The 17,537-nt window shown below is 46.1% G+C and overlaps 1 protein-coding gene across 5 annotated transcripts in view; it reads right to left on the bottom strand.

Annotated features, from left to right (window-relative positions):
- CYFIP2 (cytoplasmic FMR1 interacting protein 2) overlaps positions 1 to 17,537 on the bottom strand; it is a 129,336-nt gene that overhangs the window by 97,067 nt on the left and 14,732 nt on the right. For 3 of the 5 annotated variants that reach the window (XM_029217319.1, XM_029217322.1, XM_029217320.1), the window contains exons 2-7: positions 14,743 to 14,882; positions 12,885 to 12,974; positions 7,072 to 7,149; positions 5,202 to 5,303; positions 2,861 to 3,042; positions 916 to 1,012 (exon numbers count right to left, since the gene is read on the bottom strand). In XM_029217319.1, coding sequence (XP_029073152.1) covers positions 916 to 1,012; positions 2,861 to 3,042; positions 5,202 to 5,303; positions 7,072 to 7,149; positions 12,885 to 12,974; positions 14,743 to 14,859 — 666 coding nt within the window. In that variant the 5' untranslated portion in view covers positions 14,860 to 14,882. Of the gene's footprint in view, positions 1 to 915; positions 1,013 to 2,430; positions 2,554 to 2,860; positions 3,043 to 5,201; positions 5,304 to 7,071; positions 7,150 to 12,884; positions 12,975 to 14,742; positions 14,883 to 16,322; positions 16,424 to 17,537 lie in introns of those variants that run through there. The other 2 variants (XM_029217318.1, XM_029217323.1) reach the window with 2 other exon arrangements.

The raw sequence follows: 17,537 nt of genomic DNA, 5'->3' as shown, positions 1-17,537 counted from the left end.
AGGAGAGCTGGGCCAGCAGGTGTCTCCGTCCTGGCAGGACACAGCAGTACAAAGACATTTCCTGTACAAGAAGGCCTGAGGTCTCCACCCCAGGCCCCTTGTCTCCAAAGGGACACACTGGCCCATGGCAGGGTGTGCATGGGGCTCAGGCGTGGGGCTGGGTCCCCGGGAAAAAACCTGAAGCCTCAACACTGAGGAGCCTTCTGCAGGTAACACAGAGCAGGGAAGGCCCAGTGAAGCCCTGAGAAAGATTTTAGCCCAGAAACCCTTTGAAGATTGAAGGCCCCTCTCAAGTTTAGGCCTGGGTCCTGCTGACATTCCTGCCGGTGCCTGTTTAGGTTGAATTGAGAGATGCACAAGACAGGTTATTTTAAGTCAGGCAGAGCGTGAGAGCCACAGCTGCGTGGGAATACCCTGGCAAAGTGGCGGCAGCAACTATGACTACATCTTTTTATGTCCTTGCTGTCTATCAGGCTCTACACGTTAAGGGCTTTTTATATAGTATCTCATTTATTTCTCACCACTGTCCTATGAGTGGCAAAACAACAGTCCCATTTTACAGACGAGGAAACTGAGGCTTAGACCTTGCCCGAGGCCTCACGGTGGGTCAGTGGAGGGTCGAGGATGAGAAAACAAGGCGGTCTAACTCCAGAACCCAAGCTTTCAATCTACACCGATGCAGAGGCAGAACACTGGCTAGAAGGTTTTCAGAGAACAAACTCCGGAGAGGGTGAAAGGGCCATCTGTGGTTGCGAGGGGAGACTTAAGTCTGCAGCTTAAAGCCTGAGTAGGGCAAAGGGGACGGCTGATCTGAACAGAGCTCCTCTGCTCGTGGCCCACGCCCCCACACCAACCTCCAGGCCCTGGCCTGCGTCGCGGGATGCCAGGCCAGGACTAACATGGGTTTGCCATCACCTGGGTGATCCTGTTGTGATTGGCCAGGAACATGGACAGGTTCTGTGACTCCTGGATAGACTGGGGGTCCGCCATCTTCCGCAGGAACTGCGCCGCCCTGGGACGGGGTGTTGCAGAGAGGGATGCTCAAGCACAGCCGGCCTCAGCCGGGCCTCATGGACCCCATCTCTCAGCTAACCAGGATACACTGTCCCTGAGGTTAAGGGGCTCTGAACATCACAAGTGACTCTAACATCAAAGGAGAGCGTGTTCTGGAGTCATTTCATTAGGAGCTGTCTGCACCCTTGTAATAAGGGTATCTGAAATTAGGAGGCAAGAACGCACTGAAGCTCAAAGACCAGGAAAGTTTAAGGGCAGCTAGCATCCCGTCAACCAGCTTGTGGTAGGACAGAGCGAAACGGGCATCCCTGTGCCTCACAGTGTCCTCCAGTGAAACTGCACGGTAAGTCACGGAGAAGAATCACAGGCAGCAGGATGTTTTGTTTTCATTGCGTATTATGTTATTTGTAGGAAAACCTCAATGTTTGTAAACATTGTATGGAAAACCAAAGTCTATTTAACCTGACGGGATTACAGGTGAAGGGATGATGGGTGTGGGGAACACTGCGGGACTTAAAGGGAGAAAACCACAGCACTGGGACTTCTCCAGCCTGACCTGGAGGTGGAGGTGATGCAGCCCGTGTCACGATGGACCGTGGAACACAGACAAGACACCTGTCTTGCTCATGACCCTAGCCGGTCCACAGAGCACGTCGGCTGTGACCATGATGGAAGTAGCTGGCCACATCTGGGGAGAATTTGTGGGGAAGATACTGTACCATGAGCTAGCTGTCTATGGAATCTTTGTGAAATTGCCATTTCTGAATGGGGCTCTGTCTTCTGGGTACTCCCAGGTTTCAATTCACTCAGGAGGATAAAATGGTGAGGATCTGTATGTTGTCTGTTTTCTCCAGTTACCATGGAGCCCTGGGAGAATGTGGCTCCGGAGGGGGACCCTCTTCAGCAGTGACACAGAAAATCCTTCCCAAGAGATGTGTACAGACACCTTGGAGCATATCTGAGCCTCAACCAACACAAAGTATATTGGCTGCTTTCGCCTGCCCTCCCCCACTTTTGGATGGCTGTATCCAAATTTCTGGAGAGGACTGACCCCTCCACCCCCCTCAGTCCTTCTTTCTTGTGAGCTGACACTGACCTCCAACTGACCCCAAGGACGAGCACCCCTCCCATCAGCACCACCCCAACACACACATACATAGTATAGCGTCTGATGGAGGGATCAGCACATGACCCAAGCTGGACCAATGACAATCCTCCTTGGGACTTCTGCAAAAGTATTTGCAAGGAGGAGCATTCTTTCCGTCCTTAGGAGCTGGGGTCACTACATTGGCTGGCGGGACGCTTATAGCTGCTGGAGGCCACACAGGGTATGAGCCTGCCTGAGAATGAAGCTGATACTGAGGAAAGCTGAGCTGAGAGGTAGAGGGAACCAGACCAACAATATCACCTGAGTACCTGGATCAAGCTGACCAGGACTTTTCTGTTCTGGGAGCCAACGCAGTTTCTTCTTTTACATAAGCAGTTTGAACTGGCTTTCTGATTCTTGCAGAGAATGACTCCTGTGACCATCTGATGATTCTATCAATCACAATATAATCTCAGACTGCATGGGACACAGAAAATGCTGCTGCTCCACAGGTGGGGCAAATGAGGATTTGATTCCACCTTGAGACAGAAAACCCTGCCAAGACCCAGTTCTCCAAAACTCAGCTCTGCACCTTATTCCTTAAACTGCAGAAACAGAGGCAGGCCCCCAACCCCACTGTGTCTGTGGACTGGCTAGCTTGGTTCCGAGAAGGAGCCTCTTAGAAGGGCTCTGTTCTCTTCCTCCCACTGGCCACTGGCCGGCGGCCCAGGAAGATGGGGGAGGGGGAGGGGCCCTGACCTCTTGTAGGCAGAGTGATCGTTCTTGACGCTGCACTTCATATTCTTCAGCTCGTCCAAGACTGCAAACATGTTGATGAACTTGCCCAGGGTCAGGAGGTAGGCCTCGGAGACAAAGTCTTTCCTCCGCTCAGCGTGGCACAGTCGTTTCACCTCACTGCAGAAGCGTTCGATGGCCTTGCGCTGCACGCAGAGGGGCAGCGGGTCAGGATGCGGCGGCCTGGTGGGGTGCCTCACTGCTCTCTCTGGTGAGGTCGAGCCTCCCCTGGGGCCCTAGTCAGAGCCTGGACATTTAGAGAAAGGCAAATCTGCCCAGAGGTCTTTCTCAGAGGTGTGCTGAAACACTAAGCTGATTTCTAGAGGGAAGCCCAGAACCTGCCCCCAAGTGAGTCAAACCAATGAATTCATTCACCACGCCCTTGCTGGGAAAACACTGTCTTGTTCATGTGTGTATCCCAAAACCTAGGACAGTGCAGGCACCAGACAATAAGGGGGCAGAGATGGAGAGTGAGAGGGATGCTCAGAGAAAGAGGTCCATTCATCCAATAAACGGGTGTTTACTGAGCATCTTCCACGTGCCAGGCACCATTCTTGGCCCTGGGGTGAAGCAGGAAACAAAACGGAAGAAAAAGTCTGTACCAGAAGGAGCTTATATTCTAGTGATGGCTGGCAGAAAACAAAATAAACAAATTCTCTCTATTAGAATGTGATAGGTGCTATGGAGAAAAATAAAGCAAGGAAAGGAGATAGGGAGGCCTTCAAAGACCAGATCAAGCCACGCTTTCTCCTTCCAGAGTCTAACACAGCTTTCTGGGATGATGGAAATGTTCCATACCTGCTCTGTCTAATACAACAGCCACTCATCATATGTGGATACTGAATACTTGAAAAGGCGAGTGCAATGGAGGATCTGCATTTTAAATTTTATTTAACTCTAATTCATTTAGATAGCCATATGTGGCTACTGGACAGCACAGCTCTAGATTATCTCAGCTCCTCCCTTCTCTAAATACCTCCTGTCAGGAGGCCCTCAGTTTAGCACATACTTAGTTTTAGGGTAGATTTTCTCTCTTGAACCTGCCTTCCCGAAGAGATTTTAGGTTCCTCGAGAGCAGGTGCAGCTGCCCTTTGTTAAACCTGCTCTGTAATGAGGGCTCTACAAACAGGGCACTTTACAAGCAGACCTTATTTATCCCTAGAGAAAACCTGTGAAATAGGCATTCTTTCCAAGGTAAGAAAACTGAAGTTGTCAGAGGTCTGAAATAACTAACAGAACACAGTCAGAATGCGACAGAACCCTGGGCTTCTCTGCCTTCGAGGCTCTATCTGCACCTTCCCCAGATGTTCCCATCTCCCTCCCCCAGAAGGCCAGCACAGAGCTGGGCGCAGGGCAAACCCTGGGCCAGTGCTTGTAGGCCTACTTATGAGGCTCATAAATACACGTGGAGGGCACAGAGTGTGTGGCAGGACTCCCACCCGGGCAGAGGGTGGTCTTAAAGCCATCAGCCTGCATTCCTGAATGGCTTCCAGATAAGCATAATAACCAGCTTGCCCTCTTACCTTTCATTCAGAGGAGGCTTTGGCTGTCTTTTCTCTTTTCCTCCCTTAAATGCTCATTCTTCTTGGCTTCCCAACTTGTCTCCCTGCTGCCACCCTTCTGCCCTCCTGCCCCTGACACCTGTGCTGCCCCCCACTTCCCATCCATCAACCACAGAGCAGCCAGAACACCTCGATCAGATCACGTCGCCGGAAATCTCCAGCGGCTTCCTGTGGTGCTTGAAGAAAATCCAGGTATTCTTCTCCTGGCCTGCAGTGCCCTGTATGAGTAGGTCCCTGCCTACCCTGCTCACTATGCAGCCTCCCTGGCTTCGTTCCATTTCTTAAACATGTCACGCTCCTTGAGGCTTCAGGGCCTTTGCCTTTGCAGTTCCTTCTGCCTGAAACCCTCTGCCCCTGGATCATCACCTGCCAGCCTCTTTCACATCATACAGATCTCAGTTCAAACATCACCTCCGTGGAGGCCGTCCCTAAAGCTGCATCCAGGTCGAAGATACCCTCCATGCCAGAGGTTCTTTAATTGTATTTTATTCACAGCACTTGTTCTGTTGTGTATTGTTAATTGTCAGTCTCTCCTCCCACCCAGAACACATTCGTCTGCCCACTAGAATGTGAATTATATGGAGGGAGAGGCTTGTCTGTCTTGCTCACCCCAGGGTGGGTATGGGGCACTAGAAAGTGTTTGCCGAATGAATAAATAACATGGCACACAAATCCAGTACCAGTGTCTAGAAGCGTGGGGACCTACTCAAGTGTCCTGGTCCAGACCCACCCTAACCCCTCACCTGAAAGTACATGAACTTCATGAGCTTAGTGACCTCCGGCTCCAGCACCTCCACTGTCTTCTCATAGATCTCCACTCGGTTGGGCTGCTCGTTGCATTTCACCTGTGGGGAGACAGGGGGTTTCGCACACCCTGGTTTGCCCAGGTGGTCCTGGTTCACACCTGCTGTCTTATTAACAGGGCCCGTTTTCACTGTTGAATGCACCTCATTTAGGATGATCAGTGGTATGGTTACCTAGTGAGAGGAGGCTGGGGTAGCCCTGTCTGAGATTCTGATGGGGGAAGAACTGCTCCCCAGACACTGGCTGCAAGAAAGAAACCAGCTGGTCCCCAGAACAGAACCCTCCTCCCCTTCAGTCTGTTCTGTGCCCCGCCCATGAGCTGTACACACGACTACGTTGAGCTGCACAGTCTCCCTCCTGCCGCCTCTGCCCCACTCCTACCCCAGTACCCCCTACTCCTATGTGGGGGCCGCTGCCTGATCCTAAGCAGAGAAAAACGTTCTGTCCATGGCTCTGGATGCACTTGGGACAAAGTCCCCTGGCCATACTTGGGCCCATTAAGAAGCCCGTTTTCTCTGCCCAGTGGTTTTCAGCACATCAGAATCCCGTGGCAGATGTGTTCACAGCATGCACACCCAAGGCTGCTAACAGGTCACTGAAACTGGAGAGTGAGCAAAGGGTAGTAAACACAAGGACATTCTTCACACTGTTGTATAGAAATTCTTAAAATGGAAGCACCTAGCTAAACATCCAGAAGTCGATGATTAAATGGATAAAGTATGATGCATTCATACACTATCATTATGTAACTGTTAGGGGCAATGAGATAGATCTCTGACCTGAGGTGGAAAGATTGCTACCATAAACTGATGGGTGGAAACAGTTGCAGGACAGGAATGGTAATTTAATCCCGTTTTTATTCAACAAAACACAAAACAGTGTGTGTGCTTGTGTATCCATATATAATACAGGTATAGAGAATCTGAAAGGGTGCGAAAACCAAGCTGTTAATAAGTAGTGAGCTCTTGGGGTTAGGATTGGGAGCAAGGTAGAGGAATGGTTTCTGTTTACACACCTGTGGCCTGTTGATTTGGTTACAGTGGGACCTAAGAATAATATGATAACTATGATAATGGTAAAAATAATATCTGTGTGTGTCAACATGAAAAAAGTCAGTTATAAAGAATACAGTGTAGGGCTTCCCTGGTGGCGCAGTGGTTGAGAGTCCGCCTGCCGATGCAGGGGACACGGGTTCGTGCCCCAGTCCGGGAAGGTCCCACATGCCGTGGAGCGGCTGGGCCCGTGAGCCATGGCCGCTGAGCCTGCACGTCCAGAGCCTGTGCTCCGCAACAGGAGAGGCCACAACAGTGAGAGGCCCGCGTACCGCAAAAAAAAAAAAAAAGAATACAGTGTAAAAAATTCAAGTGGCAGAACCGTATAAATAGGAAACTACACACTTTTGTAAATGACAATAATTTACAAAATAATAATCACAGAAATATTCATGATGTTTGAGGAAAGAGAGCCAGATGACTATGCAGCAAAGCGTCCACAGTGATTATGCTTTGGTGGGAGGTGGGGGATTTGGGTGGTGGAGCGAGGGGTGAGGATGTCTTGCTTTTTACTTTCTACCTTTCTGCAGTGGTTTGGGTGTTGTACAGTTAGCATATACTGCTTACAAAAGAAAATAATATTGAGCAATTTTTAAAAGCTGGCGTCAGTTTTACGGGATGCTCTCTGAATGTTTTCAGCGCACCCCCTTGGGTAAGAGGCCCTGCTTCACTCCCTGCTGCCTGGAGAAGGTCAGTAATCTGGACGGGGGCGGGGTGGAGGGTGGAGGCACCCCCTGAAGGGGCAGGACTGTCTCACCTGGGGGATGGCCCGGGAACAGCTGCGCCAGGTGTATAGCATGACCGCATACTCGTGCCCTTCCTCCAGCATTTCATTCTGAAAAGCAGAACATGCTCAGCAGGGAGAAACTGCTCCGGCGCCACAAGACTTTTCAACAGCCCCCCACTCCCAGTCGTCGCAACTCACAGTGTGGTCTGTGGACCAGCAGTGTCAGCATCACCCGGTGGTGGTGGGGCTTATTAGAAATGCAGAGTCTCAGGCCCCTCCCTGGGCCTATGGACTCTGAATCTGCATTTCAGTAAAATTCCCCGGGGACTCACACTCCCAGGTGCACAATAAGTTTGAGAAGCAATGGCCTAAATTATCCCCATCAGACACTCAAGGGCTCTACAAGCAGGACACATTTTTCAAAGACAGATGGCTACCTCAGAAAGGAGGGGCAGATCCACTAGCTCCAACAGCAAAAGCTGTCCCAGATAAACAGCAAGAAGATAAGCAAAACAGTTTGTACAGCAGATAGGTTAAAAAACACAGAGTAATAATTATGAAACTATAATATTGTGTATGGAAAAATATTTTGGTGGAATACATACCACAACTATGAATAGCAAGCTCTCTGTGGGGATGGATAAACAGGGGCTTTCGCTTTTCACATCACACGGTACTACAATGTCTGCTCTTTTATAAGAGCCCACTTTACTATTTCATAAGCAGGAAGACGATTAAGATTTTTAAAAATAATACAGAGCAGATGGCAAAACTAACAACAGCACGAAAAACAAATCTGATGACTCACCTCACCTAGTAAGTGCTTCATGGGAAAGAGCCCTAATCTCAGTGTCTAAATATCTGGGCTGAAATCCCAGCTTCATCACTTAGCCCTTTGGCCTTCAGGAAGTCACTTAACCTAAAACTCTCCATTTAGTCATCTGTTTAATAAAAATGTTGTAAATAACAACCTCAGAGAATTTTATGAGAATTAAATACAATACAAACATACATACACACTAGGTAATCTGTAAAGGGAGTTAAGAGTATTACTAGGGAAAAGATAGTCTGGCAGCTCCTCAAAAAGTTAAACACACAGTTACCATATAACCCAGCAATATAACCCTGCTCTGAGGTATGTATCCAAGAGAAATGAAAGCATATCTGCTCACAGAAACTTCAACACTTGTTCACAGCAACATTATTCTAATAGTCAAAAAAACAGAAACAACCCAACGGGTGAATGGATAAATAAAATGTGGTATAGCCATGCAATGGAATAGTACTCTTCTGTAAAAAGGAATGAAGTACTGATCCATGCTACAACATGGACGAACTTTGAAAACATTATGCTAAGTGAAAGAAGCCAGACATAAAAGGCCACCTATTATATGATCCATTTAGATGAACTGTTCAGGATAGACAAATCCATAGAAACAGAAAGTAGATTAGCAGTTGGGGGAGAGCAGAATTGGGAGGGACTGCTAAAGGTTTGGGGGTTTCTTTTTGTGGTGATGGAAATTAGATAGTAGTGATAATTGTATAACACTGTGAATCTACTATTAAAACACAGAATTGTACACTTTAAGTGGTGAATTTTGTTATATGAAGGACGTCTCAAAAAATACAATAAAAAGAGTATTACTAGACCATCTCTTTTGTGAATGTTTGTAGATACAAAAATGAACCTTTACTGATTTATTTTTTAGCCCACACATCATATCTATTTCATAATATCTTCCTAGCACAAGGTCAGATTTAATTTGGAGCTTATTACTTTTTAAAGTTTTGTTTTCAACAGCAAATGTCACTGACGAGTCACACTTTCAATTCTTAATTTACAGAACTCTTTAAATCAGTAACATGTTGTGCTTGAGACCACAGAGAACCAAGAATCAAGCCTGTGGGTCTCCTGCTGCCGTTGCTTCAGAACACGTGTCAGAAAAGGGAAGTGACAGTAATGCATAGGGAACATGTGTCTACTTATCAGCACTAAACTGCCCACTGGCAGGTATATTCCCATTCACTCATCCAGTGAACCTTTCACTGAGTGCTCACGGGTCCCTGGCTTGGTGCTATGTGCCGAAAACAGGCCAGTGAACAAGAATGATGTGGACTCTGCCTTGTGGACAGTTCAGCTGACCATCAGTCAGATTTGTTGTATAATCATGCCTGCAATGTAGAGGTCAGGATGGTGTGTTGGATGGAGCTTCAGAAAACTTGAGTTCTGGTCCTGGCTCTGCTTGGACCCAACTTTTATCTGCACAATGTCATGGTTTTCTTATTTAGAGGCAAAGAGTTGGCCTAAATCACTGGTTCTGAGTCCTGGCTGCACGTTAGTCACCTGGGCAACTTTGAAAACGCCTGATGCCCAGGCTGGGCTCCAATGGAACGAAATCATTATCTCTGGGGGAGGGGCCCAGGCATAAGTGTGTGTTCATGCTCTCCAGGTGATTGTAATGTGCAGCCTAGGTTGACAGCTGTAGGACTAAGGATCTCTCAGGTCCTTTACCTTGATAAGATTCTGTAAGTCCACGATTTAAACCCAATGTGAGTTCAGTTCAAATTTCAGATAGTGACAGACTGTACCTCTCAGCACTTATTTGGACACTCAGCCCCCATCTCACCCCCCAGCAAAGAACCCTTGACTGTTCCTCATAGGTGGTCAATTACATGGTGGTCAATTACTCCTCTTTTCTCTGGCTATCCTGCCCTTTGAGAAATTCACCTTGCCCCAAAGTGGGCAGGAGAAATACAAGAAGATGAACATCTAATGAAGCCTCTTGCTGCTGATAAAGCTACTCTACAGAAAGATTTAGCAAGGTACAAGGAGGAAATTGTTGAGGAAGTGAAGTTTTGGCATTATCCACGAACATCAACGGTACACCCTATCTGAGACCCTGCCTAAAACCATATCAACACTATCCCTGTGTTGGTAGAACAGTGGCCCCAGAAAGATGTCTGCATCCTAATCCCCAGAACCTGTGAAAACAATACCTTACACAGCAAAAGGGACTTTGCAGATGTTATTAAGTTAGCAGCCTTGAGATGGGGAGATCATCCTGGGGTATCTGGTGGACCCAGTGTAATGGCAAGGGTCCTAATAAGTGAGAGGGAGGTGAGAGAGTCAGACCAGGAGTCGTGAGGATGGAAGCAGAGATGGGAGTGGTGTGACTGCTGGATGCAAGGGGGCTGAGTCAAGGAATGTGGGCAGCCTCTAGAAGCTGGAAAAACAAGGCAACAGATTCTCCTCTAGAGCCTTCAGAAACGAACGCAGGCTTGCCCACACCTTGATTTTAACCCTGTAAGACCCCATGCCAGGCTTCTGACCAAAAAAACAGTAAGCAACTAACTTTGTGTTGTTTTAGGTCACCGAATCTGTGATAATCTTCTGTTACAGCAGCCATAGAAAACGAATACAATCTGCCTCCAAACCGGCCCTTCCTCTGACTTCCCTACTGGTGTCCCTGACCTGGTATTTCCAGGAAACCTCAGTCAGCATCGTTGCCACTCCCATGGGCCCCAGCACCCAGCACACTGTGAAGCCAGGCGGAGTCAACCTCCAGCGCCTCTTGTATCCGTGTCCCCTTAGCCATCCCTCACACCATTGCCCTCATCCGGCCCTTGACACCTCCAGTGTAGATAACTTTAACTATCGCCTCACTCACGCCTCCTTACCACTTGTTCTGCACAAAACTAACAAATGAAACTTATTCCTCAAGTGTATTTCTGTTCACATTTCTCCCATCAATGAAAAATTCCCATTGCTACTGATTTTTGATTAAATGAATTAAAGCCCTCTATTATGGGCTGACTTGTGTCCCCCCGTGAAATTCGTATGTTGAAGCCCTAACCTCAGGACCTCAGAATGTGACTATATTTGGAGACAGGGCCTTTAAAGAGATGATTAAGTTAACATGAGGCCATTAAGGACCCTCATCCAATCTGACAGAATTTGGACACACAGAGAGACACCTTACATGTGCCTGCACAGACAAAAGACCGTGTGAGGACATCGCCAGAAGGCAGCCGTCTGTAAGCCACGGAGTGGCCTCAGGAGAAAGCAACCCTGCTGACACCTTGATATTGGACTTCTGTCTCCAGAACTGGGAGAAAATAAATTTGTTATTTAAGCCACCCAGTCTGTGGCATTTTGTTATGGCAGCTCTATCAAACGAAGACAGCCTCTATGCACTGACCCTTATCTAATTTTTGATAAATACCACCAAGAATTTCCCTATATGTACTTCACAGTCCAAACCCAGGCAGTCTCTGTGCCTTTTGCCTCTGTGCCTTTCCTCATGCTGCTTCCACCAGCCGGATGCTCTCCATCTCATCCCTGACAGATAAAATTCTAATTGTGTGGGACAGCAGAGGTCAGTGGAAAGAGATCAGGGCTGGGAATCTTAAGTCCTGGATTCTAGGTTCAACCTTGTGATTTACTAATTGTGGGATCATGAGCAACCTGCTTATTAACTTCTCTAGGTCTCAGTTTTCTCATCCCTAAAATGGGAATAATGATCTCTTTGCAAGTCACAGGGCTATTATAAGGTTCCAATGATACCACGTATAAGAAAACCTTATATAGTTTAAAGTACCATTTATATATGGTATATATATATATATATATTACATATATATTATGTATATATAATAACCATATATTATATATATATGTGTGTGTATATATATATATATATATATATATATAAAATATGTGGTTATAATGTGTGTGTGTATGTACAGTATACAAGCCTCTACTCAAAACCCACTTCCTTCATCAAGATTTCTCTGAGCCTCTCAGGGCCCCTTAAAGACTTTGAACTTTCACCATGCCTTTTACCTTTAACTTTGTATATTTTTATTTGTTTGCAAAGAGCCATCTAGAGCACAGGTTTTGTAGTCAAACAGATTTGGGTTTAGCTCTGCCATTTGTCAGTGGCAGGACCCTGAGTAAGTTACTTAACTTTTCTGGACCTCAGTTTTCCCCACCCATAAAATGAGTATTGTAATAGAACCTTCTTCAAAGGGTTGAGGTGAGGATTAATTAAGACAATGCATTTAAAATATCTGCACAGAAAATGTTCAATAAATGGTAAGCCTGTCTATTTCTACTTGACTCATTGAGAACCAAGACCAGCCCTATCTGTCCTTGCATATCCCCCTCTCCAGCATTTAGCAGGGTCTCTCCAGGTACCAGGTACACAACATTTATTGAATGAATGGGCAGGGAGTGGTGAGACAGGCTTTAGGCTATCGCTGATACAGTGAGAAAGGTCCACTGAGCCACAGGCAGAACCTGTGAATGAGAAATTTGGAATTCTTTAAATGTCAGCGATGCATGAGGATGAAATCAATGAAAGCCCAAGAAGGAAGGGTACCCTCACAGATGGGTCAGACAAAGACCCATCAAACAACGGGTCCCTCTTTGTGAATGATTTATGCCACCAGTAATGTGTTACTCCAAACCTTTTTTGAGAAACTTTGTGCTTTGGTCAAGGGCCAAAATTCCACACAGCCAGTAATCTATCTATAAAGCATAAAACAAGGCAGGATCTAATCAACTGTTAACCCCCAAAGCTAGAGAAGCTCAGGGAAGTGAACAGTGGGTATAGAGTTCCGCCCCAAAGGTGAGCAGGATTTGCAAGGCTGGAAGATAGGAACAGTGTGCCTCCAGGCGCTGAGAGGGGATGGGTGGGGCATGAGGATGGGCTTGAGGAGATGGATCTGAGGCAGAGTGTTCTTGGAACAGCTGAGCACATGCCCCCGGCAAGAGAAGCTGCCCACAGCCCCGCCCCCACCAGCAGGGGGCACGTCTGTCCCTGAAGGTCACAGAGACTTACCATGCTGGAGTGGACTGTAGCCTGCTCAATGTACCTTGCAATGCCTGTGACAAACGCATTCCTGTCCTCGAAGTTTGTGTCAAAGTTAGCCTGCAGGAATTAGAGAACAGGAATACTTGGTGGTTGGAAAACAGGTTCAAGGTGGCTGGGTGTCCAGGGAATAAACCGCTGCCAACAAATGCCCGAGTTCTCTGTGGAAATCTATCCCCACATCACCCTCTCATCTTCTGCCAAGAAATCCCACCCTGAATCCCACTGGGCAGGAGCTGGCTACAGCCAGGGCCTGCATCTGCTTCCCATGGGTCATCAGGTTCACCCAGGGAGCCTCGGAAGTAAAGCCTTAAACCATACAAGCCTAAACTAAATAGCTCTTAAAAGTGAAGACGTGTTTTTTTTTTTTTTTTTTAGAAAGAAGCAGACTCACAGACATAGAGGAAAAACTAGCGGTTACCAGTGGTGGGCAAAGGGAGGTACAAACTAGTGGATGTAAAATAGGCTCAAGGTTGTACTGTACAACACTGGGAATGTAGCCAATATTTTGTAGTAACTTTAAAAATTGTATAAAAAAATTTTTTGAAAGATGAAGATATTTAAAACAAAAGGTGAAGAGGTACACTGCTTTCATCCAGCAGTTGCAAAAATACTTGCCCAAGGGTGCAGATACATCTGTACAAGAATAATAACTGCAGTATTTTTTTAATAAAAATACTGGAAACCATCCAAATATCCATTAACAGCAAAAAGCTAAATAAATAATAGTATATCCATACAATGGGCTCATCTTATAAGTACTATGTGGTGGTGAAATACAGTGTGGTAGCATAGCAGTATTGTCAGGAAAAATACCCATAATAAATTTTAAGTTAAAAAAGCCAAATCATAGAGCAACATAATACAGTGTCATTCTCTTTTGGTTAAAAAGAAAAAATGATATATATACGTGGTAAAAAGGTGTGTGGGTATATATACGTGTATATATATATAGACACGGTTACAGGGAAATTTTTATTTGTTATAAATACTTTGCTGCATTGCTAATAATAAAAAAGATATTTACATAATTAAAATTTAATCTGGGTTAGAAAATATGAATAAACCAAGCGGATGAGTTGAACCTTCAGGCATGTGCATAATAAATCTAGCCATTGAATGAAATTTAAAATATACTATGCATTTATATTCGGTCTCATTTAGCAGTCCAAGAACTTTCAAAGGGTCAAATACAGCTAAAAAGCTAAAAATTTCCAATTAACTAATTCTTTCATAACATGGTATACTTGCCCAGCACACCCAGACAGGGTCTATTTGCAAGGATGACTACAGCTGCACGGATGCCCTTCCCACCACGCCCAGGTGGGATCTCGGTTTTGAGCAATCTGACCACGGTTTGTCACAAGCTTGCCTCTCAGGCAAAAGCAAACAACTGTGACTGGCTTCCCGGAGCCATTATCGGCTGTGGGGAGTTGAAGACCTCTTGTCACATACATGAAGGAAAAGTAATTACCCAGGCAGGCTCTAGGGGTTTCTAAATTGCGATATTTAATTCATGAGGTCAGAGCTGCCAAAACCTTGGTCGGTGCTGCAGCAAGAACAGCCGGGAAGGTATTTGGGGTCAGAACGGATCAACAAGCCTTCCCCGAGGGAAGAGAAACAGCCCTGGTGTACATTTACTAGCTTATCTATTGCTTACACTCAGCTCCACCAGCGCAGCAGGGACTCCACCAGCTGATGACCTTTCACCTTCTAGATGCAGGCATCCCACTTCCCTCTGCCTTCAGGGCAAACCCTCTCAGGGGATCCCCAGAATTCCTGATCCCACCCCCCACCATCTGGCCCTGGTGCTCTGGGAGGACTTAACCTGGTACATGATGGAGGAAGGCGGGGGTTCGATGCATGGCTGCTGGTCAGGGAGGGGCAGCTCTTCCAGCAGGTCCACGTTGGACAGGGCATCTTCCAGGGTGACGTGGGTGGTCATGGCGGCAGTTTCTGTTTTCTGCACTGGGGGGGATGGAAGAGAAGGAAACGGAGAGTTTCAGGGGCCTTCAAACACTTCTCCCAAGCTCACCCTGTCCAGGCTCCTTCCAGAGAACCCGGGGAGTTAAGAAACACGCACCGAGACCGCTTCCACTTGCTACTTCTTCACGTGGTGCCCTCAACCTGTGCCTGATATCTGAGGATCTCTGTACAGTTTACGAAGTACTTTTTTATGTCTATTGCCTTGACTGAGCCTCACCACAACCCTCTGATGGCAGGTGGTCTCATATCCACATAACTGATGGAAAAACAAGGCTCAGAGAAGTTATGTTGACACTCATACAACCACAGTGACCAGGAGCAAAGGACCTCAAATTATGCTTGACGCTAGAACACGGGCCAAAGCCAAAGTCAGCCTCCAGCTTTTGTTATTCAAGAAGATATTTATCAGTTCCACTCTTAAATTATTGCATAACACAAACATCCATGATTGAGAGAGCCAAAGATTATCAGCTTGAAACCAGAGTGTGAAATTAAGCTGGGAGTCAAAGAATTCAGACTCCAGCAAATTTAACCTTATTTGCAAAAACATTAGAGCCACTGTCTTCCTTGGCCTGGACATATGGTATGTTTTGTGAGCCACACCAAACAAATCAGCCCAAAATGGACATTTTTGTGTCTCAGGCCCTGGCAGACTACAGTGGGTGTGATGAGAACTTTGCCAGGCAGTGAAGCTGAAGAGGTTCTAAACAGCACCTACCTAACAGGAGCTAACTGCTATTTTAAGAACTCAGCACTGAGCAAACAGAATACTCATTTTTTAAAGCATACGTGAAACATTAATTAAAAATCATCATGATTTAGAGCATAAAACAAGTTCTCACAAGTTCCCCTAAATATGACCTTCTAGAAGTCACATTCACTGACTACAGTGCAATAAACTTAGAAATCAATAATGTAAATTATAACAAAGAAAAAACTCCGTATCTATGAAAATTTGTAAAAAACATACTGCTAGGTTATTCATAGCTGAAGAGGAATTCAAATAGAAATTGTAAAATATTTAGAACTGAATGCATTTCGTAGGAAATAAGAAAGCAGAATTAAATGAACTGAATTTTCCACTCAAAAACCTAAAAAAGGATAAAAATCAACCCCCAAAAATGAGAATGCAGATATTACTAATTACAAAAGCAGAAATAAATGAAGCAAAAAACAGCAAAACAAAACAAATAGTAGACTAGGTGAACAAAGATCTGAAAACTGAGTTTTAAAAAAAGGTTAATAACATAATAATAAGGAGTACAGCAACTTCTAACCCTTTAGCATATTCGAATGAGGAAACACGGAGAAGGCTGCCTGTGCTCCGGAGAGCGCCCTCCTTCCCTTCCCATCCCTAATCCCAGGGAAGCCTGAGACCTGCTTCAGAGCTGGGGTCTCAGAGTGTCAGAGAATTTGCCTCACTCATTAGGAAATGTGGTGTCAGAGGCCAGGGCAGAAAAGGACCAGCGACAGCAGAGCTGGGCCCAGGCTGTGAAGGGCTGACACAGTTGCAGAGTGCACCCCACGCAGGCTGCCCCTGTGTCTCCTTTAGGCTCGGCTGGGAGGGCAGATGGGGCTGAGCTGCTGACTACCGCTTCACACTTCACTGAGTTCTCAACTCACCTCCCAGTCACACGCTATGGCAACAGTGAAGGCCACATCCAATGAGGGCACGGGGGGCGGGGGGGGCGGGGGCTCAGAGGTGACTGCCTCCTCTGCCTTCTGCAGGTGCCTGGCCTCACGGAGGTGGTTTCAGGCCCTCTCCACACCTAGGCTGCTTCCTCTGCTCTCTTCTCTGCCCTGAATTCTAAGTGTGGCATTCAGTTCTACAGCAAAACCATTTGCCAATCCACAGAAAAGATTGTCTTCTTTAGTACATTAATGTTAAGTCCATTTTGCAGGAAGGGTTTATGATTGTCCAGGGCATAATGATCTGTAAGCTCCAAAGCCCTAATAATTCTCTTCGTTAATTCAAATAATAATAAAACTAACATTTTAAAGCCATTACTCTGTGTCACTCTGCCAAGCACTCAGCTATTTTAATCTTGCATCAACCTTATAAAGGTAAGTACTATGATTATTCCCATTTTACAGATGAGCAAACAGAAGCTCAGAATTTAGGTCACTTTACAAGGTCAAGGGCTGGCAAGTGCTGGAGCTGGGCTTGGAACCTAGGTTTGAAAGGCCTGGAGGAGGGAGGGAGATGCAAGAGGGAAGAGATATGGGAACATGTGTATGTGTATAGCTGATTCACTTTGTTATAGAGCAGAAACTAACACACCATTGTAAAGCAATTATACTCCAATAAAGATGTTAAAAATAAATAAAATTTTTTAAAAAAACAAGGCCTAGAAACAACTATTTATCTATGACTACCAGGGCTGTGTCAAAGGGACCCAGGGGCCAAATTGAGGCAGCCTCCATTGGCCAAAGATGGGGTGATCTGAGCACCAGTTATCACAACTTAAGGGACTTGAAACAATATCAAATATATGTGAATCCATGAGATCATAAAGACACTTAATAAAAACTTGGTTTTATGCCTTTGTTACTACTGGAGGATGCCTGTGAACCAACTTTTACGCTGAAAATCAATAAATAAAAGGAAAGAAGCAAACACTAAACCAATCTTTCCTA

Source organism: Monodon monoceros, unplaced genomic scaffold (genome assembly GCF_005190385.1).
Source record: "Monodon monoceros isolate NGI ecotype Baffin Bay Population unplaced genomic scaffold, NGI_Narwhal_1 Super_Scaffold_12, whole genome shotgun sequence".
Lineage (NCBI taxonomy): Eukaryota > Metazoa > Chordata > Mammalia > Artiodactyla > Monodontidae > Monodon > Monodon monoceros.
Note: the sequence above shows the minus strand (reverse complement) of the source record. Positions and strands in the feature narration are given on the sequence as shown.